Here is a 12,266-nt window from a genome sequence, read left to right as displayed (position 1 = left end):
TGCAGTACCATAAATCAGATGTGTTTATCAGTGGTAACCTATAATTCAGTAGTGGTTACTAGTCATTTGTTAATGGTAATTCAGTTCATTTTCATATCCCTTCTGATGGGAGTTACTTATTGTTGATGCTATGCTATAGGTTTGTTTGACTAACAGAGACGAGGCCTACAGCTTTTGTTGGTTTGAGATTTTTGATATGTAGTATATAATTACATGTATAAACGATTGGTCTCTTCTTTGGAGTAATCATCAATACCCACTACTTACCTTAATTGAACTCCATTGACAAGTCTTCTTTTCAAGCTTTTAGACAGACAAGTTGATTTTATAGAATTTGAGAAACACAGGACAGTTTTTTCATCAGGCAGACAATAGTTTCTTCCGCAAAAAAGACATGAATCTGGAAGGTTATCCATATAGGCTATAAAGAAGCAGGAGCGAATGAATGAACCTTGAGAAACTCCAGAGAGAACATGAAATTCATACGAGGCGAAACTGTCCAGCTTATATGCTCAGTACATCTAGAAACGCAAAGTTTTTACCCTCTATTTTTTTATACTTTCCTTTATAATTTCCTTGTACATGTATATTTGAATTATATCAAAGGTCCAAATTCACGTTTAAACGAGCACACAGTTAATAATGTGTAAAACCACCATTTGCATTTACCAATGCAAGTCATAGTCGGTTAAAGAAATACTGACTGTAGACCAAGTGTTGCGTTTCTAGATGTACTCAGTATACCTATAGTTAGCTCAACAGGGTCAGCGCAGATCTATGGATTGCAGGGTCATGAGTTTGATCCTGGGTGATGCTTATGTTCTCTGTGGTGATTTGATAAAATACAGTATGTCTGAAATCAATTTGTCTTCCACCTCCGATTCTTGTGGAGAAGTTGTCATTTACTTGCAGAGAAGATGTTAGTACTGGTAAAGAATCCAGTAACTGCCAGCCATTATATAACTGAAATGCTGTTGAAAAACAGCGCTAAACCTAAAGCAAAGCAAACATACTAATATACTAATAGCTCACTCTGAACAAAGATCAGGGATGGGCTTAATAGCCACTTATTCTTCAAATGCATTTGCTCGCTACTTAAGGTTATTCTATACAAGTATTTAAACTAAAATTGGAAATATATATCAGAATATATTTTGTAATATCACAGAAATATAAGTCTTTTATATGCATAAAATATATTCAATTTCATTTATCAAGAATGTGAACAATACTCCCGAATACCGCTTTTTTTTCGAGAGAAAAGAAGATACTTTTCAGGTCATGTTGCCCCCACTGCACCTTTGTCCTCTCCACAAAAGAGATCATGGATATGAAGTTTCAAAAGAACACAGAAATTATTTTAAAGGGTATTTGGGCAGAGGATGTATGCCCTTACCTTTCTCTATCTCAGCAAAAATTCCCAGTATGTCTATATGTATACAAAATTCAAGAGAAGGAAATTCTTGGTTTGCTGTGGGCTGGCATGGGAAGGTGCATTTTAGAAAAAAAATATGCCAGTGACGTCTACAATTCAAGTGTATAAAATTTCATAAATTCCAATTAAAATGCAAAAGTTATACCTTTCACAAACATTTTGCAACAGGTCAACTGACTGCATGCCTGTGCTCTCGCCCGAATGACTATTATAAACCATACGGTGTATATAAATATCGAAAGACACCGAAAGATAACAAAAATCACTATAAAAACATATAAAAAAGACTTAAATAAGATGTATTAGACATATTAGATATATTATATTTAAATTACATTTGATGACAAAATAGATTGTGCAAATAAACCACAAGATGACTCCAACAACTTCATTTTTAGGGGGTATAATAATCTGTAAGTTTCGAATTACCACTGTATCATACATTAATAAATGTAACTAAAATTTTGTCTCATGTAGTCTGCATATCTTCTGTAAAGGGACTGTTTAATAAATGAAAAGAAATCTTAATAATTTTTAGATGGGAAAAAGTACTTTGGATAAATTTTCTGAGGCAGTATTCCGAAAAATAATAATCTAAAATCCCAAAAGGCTTCTACTAGTGAAAACCGATTAGATATAGGCATATGAGTATTATCAAAACACAGGTTATTTACACAAAATGTTAAGGATATAGGACCGGACTTTAACAAAAGAAAAAAAGTGACCTTGACCTTTTTCTAACAAGTTTAATCATAGTGTTCTGTTAGTTACTTAGATAATGCATACACAAAGTTAGAGAGATACCGTAAATTAACTCATAATAAAAGATTGTACATGTATGATTGTCAAAGAAAATAGGTAACAGCTTGCCATAACTTACTGAAATCAATCCACTGGTCACAGGTTCAAACCTCTTCTCAATTAAGCATAAAGACTATGCCAATAATTTCGTCTGCACATATCAAAATTTATTTGAGAATTTATTCGTTTATTTGTGTTTAACAGCGCACCAACACACTATAGGTTATATGGCGCCAAACAGGACTATACCTGCTGGAATCACAGAGTTACTGCAAAACCAAGTGTTAAGACCCTATTAGTCACCTCTTACGATCATGCAAGGGTAAGGCAGTGGTTCCAATTCTTTTCATACATAGATCGTCCCATAACCACATGGGGCTATTTGAGAAATATAAGTCTTTCGGTAGTATCTAGTTGAATTATATAATAATGAAATACATCAGCCCAGTTAAAGTGTACCGAGACACTGATCCAATGTTACATACTATAAATATTTGACATGACAAGTCATGAAACAATAACAGCTCCTGTTACAGGACAGATTTTCCAGTGGAAACATCTGTTGAAATTGCATGTATCTCATCAAACACATTAAATCAATCAAGCATTATAACCCCTGGTATATCTGCCTATAAGGTCAATAGATTTCATGGTAAATGGAATGTAACAGATGTATATAGCCATCAAAGGAACACATTTAGACTGAAAACATCAAACACTGGCAAACCAGAGATTACAATGATCCTGACCAAAAATGTGATACAATAAATGTATTTCTTAATGATTCTGACTAAAAATGTGATACAATAAATGTAATTCTTAATTTCAACTGTCAACAAGAGCTTGAAAAGTCGGACAATATACACTGAAAGCTCCAGGTCAGAGGAGGAATTAAAATTTTACGACTTATTCTTTTTTTTTTTTTTTTTTGGAAGTGGGTTGGGGGGGTTGTTAGTGGCTGTGATTGAATAAAACCAAAAGTGACTGTTTGCCGGGGGAATGGGAGGGGGAGTAAAGTGGATTGATGAACTCAAATCATTTCATCACCACCCATCTATATTCCAAGTTTGAATTCAATACCTTGAATAGTTTTGAAATTGTGCTTCGGACACAAAATACAAAGGTCAGATCTGACATCTAAACTCAATATATGACTTGAGGTTTGACCTACCAACCAGGTTCATGCACATCATCTCATCGCATTCTACCTATATACCAAGTTTGAAATATTTAACTAGAGCTGCTTCTGAGAAAAGTGCATGTCTCCCACAACTGTTTAATCATCTGAATAGTAAGTCTGTCTTTATATACTGTTTACTCACAGAAAATATACCTTTGATAGTTTTGGAGTAAGTTTTGGAGTAAATGGCCTTTCATAATGTATCTGAGTCAACCATGCACGAAGACCTGTATCAATGGCATCAGTATTTTCAGTAATTCAAGGGTGATAATTCCAAAGTGCCTGAGCCGCTTTGGCTAGTTATCGAACCTGGCCGAGGACTTATTGTCAAACACATTTTGTTCAAGTTTGGTGAAGATCGGATGAAAACTGTTTGACTTAGAGTGCGGACAAGATTTGTGACAGACACACACAGACAGGAGTAAATCAATATGTCTCTCCCACCACACATGGTGGTGACATAATTATGCTGTAGACATGAACAATGAGGGACAAATTTGACCTTTCAGCTCCATTACTGACCTTGACCTTTGACCTAGTGTTTTCACAAGCTCTGCACATCGTCTCATACCTACCTTTATACCAAGTTTAAAGTCAATACCTTGAATAGTTTTTAAGTTATGGTCCTGACATGAAATACCATGTTCAAACAGAATGAGGGATGGATTGACAGAAGAACAGGCAGTCATATGTGCCACCACATATTACATCCATTTTCCAAAAACAGGCATATATTAAAATAGAAAACTACATGCATATAAAATGTAAAAACAAATATCACACTTTTAAATTTCTGATATTTATCAATAATTTATTCATATTTAAAGCAGACCGCACTCTGATTTATGCGAAGTATCTACATTCATTTACTATACTTTGATTCAAGAACTGCCTCGAAGTCACTGAACCACATTATTTTGCTGTTTTTTACTTACCTATGAAAACACTGTCTCAGTTTTCATTTTTTTAAAAAATTTTGAAGTCAGTCTGCTTTAAACATGACAGATTTCCATAAAAAACATTCAAGATGCACTGAATTTATCATAAAACTTGCCAAGAAAAAACAAACATATTAACAATACATTTTCTAGCCTACAGTCTTGTCGTCAACTATCACATTCAATATAAACAGAATATCAAAAATATATCTATAAACTGTTATATAAAATACTCTGTAAGGTCAATAATTACATCATTTGGCCCCAAGATAAAACTATTCTGACCTAAAATAAGTTGAAATCACATTATAAAACAGGGTCATAGCGGCCTCATATCACTCACTAGAACACTGGTTGATAATCACCTGACTGAACAATTATTCAAACAAGAAAGTTCTATGAAATCCTATTAAATTCTGATATTTTGATTTTGTTAAGTTTTTCAAAGTTTTGTTATAAAGACATATAGGAAAAGCAAATTAAATGGCATTGACTTCCAGATTATGACTTAAAATGACCTTATCTAAAACTGAAGTTTGGTCATATTATGAACACATCATGAATATTACAACATGTACTTTGGTTTGAAAAATTTGTAGTATTGCCTGCAAAAAGAGGTGAACAAGAGGGCCATGATGGCCCTATATCGCTCACCTGTTATCATTGCACTTGAGGACAAGAAGGTCCTCAGAAAAGATATCCAAAGGACAGGAACAACAACGGGAAGAAATTAAACCAAAAAGAAAAAAAAATTCTTACAAGGTACAGATTTGTCAAAATACACCTAAAAATTGGAGGTACCATCCATGTTGTACCACAGAAAAGTGGTCTCGGTTTTTCCCTACGGCCAATAATAAAAAAGTTACTAAAAAACAGCTATTTATAGTATGTAAAAGGGAAGTAATTAAAGAAAAATGATTGTAAGTTTAACAAACAAGAGATCACAGAGTGATCTTGGCGCCCACCAATGTGCCATTTTTGAGTGTTCCAAATTTCAAGACTTACTGACTAGCTCAAGGTCAAATTTCATTTCCATACACAACACTGTGCATGTGGTCCAAATTCGAAAGCTGTAGCTTGAGAAATGTGAAAGTAGGTCACTAGGTCAATGTCAAGGTCAAAGTTTGTTTCAGTACACAATCCTATGCATGTGGTCTAAATTTGAAGCCTGTAGCTACAGAAATGTGAAAGTAGGTCACTAGGTCAATCTTAAGGTCAAAGTTCATTTCGGTACACAAAACTATGCAAGTGGTCCAAATCTGAAGGCTGTAGCTTGAGAAATGTAAAAGTAGGTGACTAGGTCAAAATCAAGATCAATTCTATTACGGAATACAAAACTATGCATGTGGTCCAAATTTGAAGCCTGTACCTTCAAAAATGTGAAAATAGGTCACTAGGTCAATGTAAAGGTCAAAGTTCATTTCGATACACAAAACTATGCATGTGGTCCAAATTTGAAGGCTATAGCTTGAACATGTAAAAGTAGGTCACTAGGTCAAAATCAAGGTCAAATTTTATTTCAGAATACAAAACTATGCATGTGGTTCAAATTTGAACCCAGTACCTTAAAAATGTGAAAATAGGTCACTAGGTCAATGTAAAGGTCAAAGTTCATTTCAGTACACAAAACTATGCATGTGGTCCAAATTTGAAGGCTGTAGCTTGAGAAATGTAAAAGTAGGTCACTAGGTCAAAATCAATGTCAAATTTCATTTTGAAACACGGAACTATGCATATGGTCCAAATTTTACGCCTGTACCTTCACAAATGTGAAAGTAGGTCACTAGGTCAAAATCAAGGTCAAAGTTTTTTCCAGTGCACAAAACTATGCATGTGGTCCAAATTTGAAGGCTGTAGCTACAGAAATGTGAAAGCAGGTCACTAGGTCAAAATCAAGGTCAACTCATGTCAAGGTTCATCTTGCCACTCAAAAATATACATGTGGTCCAAATTTGAAAGCTGTAGCTACAGAAATGTGAAAGTAGGTCACTAGGTCAAAATCAAGGTCAACTCATGTCAAGGTTCATCTTGCCACTCAAAAATATACATGTGGTCCAAATCTGAATGTTGTAGTTATTGACAAGAACATTTTAAAAGCTTTTCCCTATATAAGTCTATATGAACCATGTGACCACCGGGGCGGGGCCATTTTTGACCCTAGGGGGATAATTTGAACAAACTTGGTAGAGAACCACTAGATGATGCTACATTACAAGTATCAAAGCCCTAGGCTTTGTGGTTTGGACCAGAAGATTTTCAAAGTTTTTCCCTATATAAGTCTATGTAAACCATATGACCCCCAGGGCGGGGTCATATTTGACCCTAGGGGTATAATTTGAACAATCTTAGTTGAAGACCACTAGATGATGTCACATACAAAATATCAAAGCCCTAGGCCCTGTGGTTTTGGACAAGAGGTTATTCAAAGTTTTTCCCTATATAAGTCTATATAAACCATGTGACACCCAGGGCGGGGCCATATTTGACCCCGGAGAAATAATTTGAATCATCTTGGTAGAGGACCACTAGATGATGCTTCATACCAAATATCAAAGCCCTAGGCTCTGTGGTTTTGGACAAGAAGGTTTTCAAAGTTTTTCCCTATATAAATCTATATAAATTATAGAAATAAACAAAGGGTCATAACTCACTCATAAATTGTTGAACCAGTCTGATTTTCAGGGGGACACAACTAGGGTACCAATACATCATTCTGACAAAGTTTGGTCAAAATCCCCCCAGTAGTTTCTGAGGAGATGCGATAACGAGAAATTGTTAACGGACGGACGGACGGACGGATGGACGGAATGACGGACGGACGGACCACGGACGCAGAGTGATTTTAATAGCCCACCATCATCATGATGGTGGGCTAAAAAAAGAACCTGCCAAATAAATCTATTGACATACGTAATTAGTTACGGAGATATACCCATTTTAATTTGAAATAAAGGGAGGTAATTTGACATAAAATCAGTCCATAGTTATCTACCCTCATTGGCTCAGTCCAAGTAATGACAATAATGAAATTTCAAATAAGTCCTATAAGTACTTACTGATATAAAGCCATTTTGATTACAATCAGGGGAGGTAATCAGATATAAAATAACTCTGGAACCTACGAATGGATCTGATTTGTCATGGAATCCAAGATTTATTGTTGTTGAAGATATTTTGGAAGTTTGTATCAAATAAAACCATAAATGAAGTCTCTATATGGCTGCAAAAGCCAAAATAGCCAATTTTGGACCTTTAAGGGGCCATAACTCTGGAACCCATGAAGGAATCTGGCCAGTTCAAGAAAGGAACCAAGATCTTGTGGTGATACAAGTTTTGTGCAAGTTTGGTTAAAATCAAATCATAAATGAAGCTGCTATTGGGCAGACAAAGTCAAAATAGCTAATTTTGGCCTTTTCAGGGGCCATAACTCTTGAATCCATTAAGAGATCTGGCCGGTTCAAGAAAGGAACTGAGATCTTATGGTGACACAAGTTTTATGCAAGTTTGATTAAATTCAAATCATAAATGAAGCTGCTATTGTGCAGACAAGGTCAAAATAGCTAATTCTGGCCCTTTCAGGGGCCATCACTCTGGAACCCATAGTGGGATCTGGCCAGTTCAAGAAAGGAACCAAGATCATATGGTGATACAAGTTGTGTGCAAGTTTGGTTAAAATAAAATTATAAATGAAGCTGCTATTGTGCAGACAAGGTCAAAATAGCTAATTCTGGCAATTTCAGGGGCCATAACTCTGGAACCCATAATGGAATCTGACCAGTTCAAGAAAGGAACCGAGATCTTATGGTGATACAAGTTGTGTGCCAGTTTGGTAAAAATCAAATTATAAATAAGCTGCTATTGTGCAGACAAGGTCAAAATAGCTAATTTTGGCCCTTTCAGGGGCCATAACTGGAACCTGTAATGGGATCTGGCCAGTTCAATAAAGGAACCATGATCTTGTGGTGATACAAGTAGTGTGCAAGTTTGGTTAAAATAAAATCATAAATGAAACCACTATCGTGCAGACAAGAAATTGTTGACGCACGGATGCACGAGATGGACGCACGCACTGACGGATTGACGACGGACGACGAACGAAGGGTGATCACAAAAGCTCACCTTGTCACTATGTGACAGGAGAGCTAAAAATAGGGAGCACAGTATTGAGATTTTAACATTTGCCAAGAAAAAGTAGCTAATAAGCTTGGATGTAACATGAGATTTCACTTAATATGTGACATTTTATCAATTCACCACATCTAACTTCCATACAAACATTCATCTGACTCTCCTAAAACTACTAAAATTGAGTTAATAACTCTCAAGGAATGGATTCCTAAGTATCTGCACACAGCCCCTATAGCCTTTGGTATATAGGTAATGTTAAACCTTATCATGCTGGACACAACTGATTCCGTCTTTGTGACCAGTGTAGATAATGATCATCCTACACATCCCTGCAGTCTGATCATGATCTGCACTGTTCGCAATTCAGTCACTAACTTTTTGGTATACACCCCTTTTAATTTTTAATGGTACTGTCCAAAGTGAAAGATGGACAAGTTCTTTATAGAAATTTAGCATGGTAAGGAGTGATATAGAAAATAATAACAAATGGAAGAAACTAGACCAATGAACTATTAATAATTTTTCTGTCTTAGTTCAGGCGGTGGGTGCAGAATGATTTATTATTGTCACAGAGATCCAAAAATGAACATTTTTTGCAATGGCATACAGATCAATGAGCATATGTGTATGTTTGTAAAAGTGTTAAAAATGTAAGCTGAAAACCTCTCGTAATTATTACAACTACTCAAACTTGAACAAAATCCATTGAAAAAGAAATGTCATGACATATAATGATAACGGTTACAAGCATCATTACTTCTTCCATTTATAATAGAATATGGGCTTGTTCTACGAAAGGTACTGAACTCTTATGGTTAAAATAGCTGTTGCTTATGTTTGGATGAAACACTGAAAAATGTCAAAATTACCCTGACCAAATAGAATACTGAATTTTTCAATTTAAGTCCAATAAGGCTTTTAATTTTATATTAAAAATAGATAAAGCAGCTGTCCAAAAAAAAAGACAGTATGCATAATGACATGGTGAGAAAAGCATTAATATTGCACATGAACATATAATAAAGGGAGGTAATCAAAAACTAGGGATTCAATAATAATTCCTACTAATTGCAACAAATATTGAAACCTTGAACAAATATCTGAGAAAATAATTATTGAAAGTAAAACTGAAACAAAAAATGATATATTTTACGTTTACAACAAAAAAGTGACAGCCACATGATAAATTATTATGAGCCTTTAGAGGAACAATAATCTACAGGTAAAAGTATAATAAGATTTTTTTCTTCCTAAGTCATGTCATACAATTATAGGTCCTTAGGAGTCTTTTCAGCTTTTGGTGAACCACTATGCAACAGTGGAGCTGAAAGTATGGTGGCATCCGCAAGGAAAAGTAAAATTTGATGGATGACCAAGGATAAATGAAAAATCCTGGACATAAAGCAATAAGTATGTGAGTCGTGCCATGGGAAAACCAACATAATGGCTTTGCGACCAGCATGGATCCAGACCAGCCTGCGCATCCGCGCAGTCTGGTCAGGATCCATGCTGTTCGCTAACAGTTTCTCTAATTGCAGTAGGCTTAAACAAGAGCACCGCCTTGCGGGTGCTGACGCTCATCTGATTTTTTTTGTGTAATAGAAATATTGTCCTACCCATGATTTTCTAAGTCTAAAAAGGGCTATCATTCTTGCAAAAAGCAGGATAGAGTTATGTTTCTTGATGTACAGTGTCCACTTATGATGGTGAAAAACTGTTGCAAGTTTTAAAGCAATAGCTTTGATAGTTTATGAGAAAAGTTGACTTAAACATAATACTCAACCAAGAAAATGATTTTCTAAGTCCAAAAGGGGCAATAATTATTGCAAAAATCAGGATGGAGTTACGCTGCTTGCTGTACAGGGTCAGCTTATGATGGTGAACAAGTGTTGCAAGTTTCAAAGCAATAGCTTTAATAGTTTAAGAGAAAAAGTTGACCTAAACATAAAACTTAACCAAGAAATCTGATATTTTCTAAGTCCAAAAGGGGCCATAAATCTTGCAAAAAGCAGGATGGAGTTATGTTTCTTGCTGTACAGGGTCAACTTATGATGGTGAACAAGTGTTGCAAGTTTTAAAGCAATAGCTTTGATAGTTTAGGATAAAAGCTGACCTAAACATAAAACTTAACCAAGAAAACTGATTTTCTAAGTCCAAAAGGGGCAATAAATCTTGCAAAAAGCAAGATGGAGTTATGTTTCTTGCTGTACATGGTCAGCTTATGATGGTGAACAAGTATTCCAAGTTTCAAAGCAATAGCTTTGACAGTTTGGGAGAAAAGTTGACCTAAACATAAAACTTAACCAAGAAATCTGACATTTTCTAAGTACAAAAGGGGCCATAAATCTTGCAAAAAGCAAGATGGAGTTATGTTTCTTGCTATACAGGGTCAGCTTATGATGGTGAACAAGTATTCCAAGTTTCAAAGCAATAGCTTTGATAGTTTAGGAGAAAAGCTGACCTAAACATAAAACTTAACCAGGCAACGCCGACGCAGACGCCGACGCCGACAACCGCTCAAGTGATGACAATAACTCATCATTTTTTTTCAAAAAATCAGATGAGCTAAAAATGAACAGCATGGATTCTGACCAGACTGCGCGGATGCGCAGGCTGGTCTGGATCCATGCTGGTTGCAAACCCACTATGTTGGTTTTCTCATGGCATGGCTCATGCCTTCTTGAGCAATCCGCTCAGCCAAACCAAAAATTCTATTACTAAGTTTTATTAATGCACTGTGTGGTCTGACCCTTGCCAAGGTACCCACACTCCTCCATGCAGTGCTGGATTGGCCAATTTATCATTGGGCTTATTCACTGGTTCCACTGCTGAGGTAGATAATTCTTTAATACGGCCTAACAAATTCTCTACTACAGCTGGATATGCATCTGCGATGTTGTTGTATTCACAAGGGTCTGTTGGAATGTGAAATAAACATGGCGACTTGGTGGGCTGACAACTGTCTATGTAATTCTCTGGTCGTTTACCACAATCTATGTTATAAGGCGTATTTGGTGCATGCCTTTTACTGAGCTGCTTTGACATCTCTGTCTTATAAGTATCATTAAATGCAGAAGACTCAAATTTAAGTGATTCATTACTAGCAAATGGGAAATCGCACTGATACCAGCCGTCATCTCTCCCTCCTGATATATCACCTTGAACAAGTTTATAATCACCAACACGAATTGCAGAAAATTTTGATTTCGGATCTATATTATGTAAAATTTCGTTTCGAACATTTGAACCATTTTCGCGCAACATTTCCCACATATCAATTCCATCTATCAATCCGAGGTCGGATATGTTGCCTCCTGCCGCACTGTACAATGTAGGTAGCCAATCACTAACATGGATCATGTTGTCTGTTTTGATATGCCGTTTCTTCAATAACGGACTGTGTACAAAACCTACACCATGAACTCCTCCTTCCCACATTGTATTCTTTGTTCCTCTGAAAAAGATGGGAATAATTCATTGTTTAAATGGTTTTGGATATTTTCTCTTTTAAGACTGGTGTAAAAAACTGTACATGTCATCCATATTTCAAGCAAGGCTGTATCTTAAACAAATTTCTTTGCTAAAGCTTCAAAAACAAAAAGTAGGTCAGTAGGTCATATTCATGGTCACTGAAACTCAGTTCTAAGATTAGTGTGCAAAACTGTACACGTCGTCCAAATTTCAAGGCTGTATCTTAAAAAACAAGAAAGTAGGTTAGTAAGTCATATTCATGGTCACTGAATGTCAGTTTTCAGATCGGTGTGCAAAACTATACATTTCATCC

General features: G+C 35.7%; 1 protein-coding gene across 7 annotated transcripts in view; it reads right to left on the bottom strand.

The window, feature by feature from the left end:
• Positions 1-6,829: 6,829 nt before the first annotated feature.
• LOC123559437 (arylsulfatase B-like) overlaps positions 6,830-12,266 on the bottom strand; it is a 47,996-nt gene continuing 42,559 nt past the window's right edge. For all 7 annotated transcript variants that reach the window (XM_053552675.1, XM_053552673.1, XM_053552677.1 and 4 more), the window contains one exon: positions 6,830-11,936. In XM_053552675.1, coding sequence (XP_053408650.1) covers positions 11,210-11,936 — 727 coding nt within the window. In that variant the 3' untranslated portion in view covers positions 6,830-11,209. The remainder of the gene's footprint in view (positions 11,937-12,266) is intronic.

This window comes from Mercenaria mercenaria, chromosome 10, assembly GCF_021730395.1.
Source record: "Mercenaria mercenaria strain notata chromosome 10, MADL_Memer_1, whole genome shotgun sequence".
In the NCBI taxonomy this organism is placed as follows: Eukaryota; Metazoa; Mollusca; class Bivalvia; order Venerida; family Veneridae; genus Mercenaria; species Mercenaria mercenaria.
This window is presented reverse-complemented; position numbering and strand designations above follow the sequence as displayed.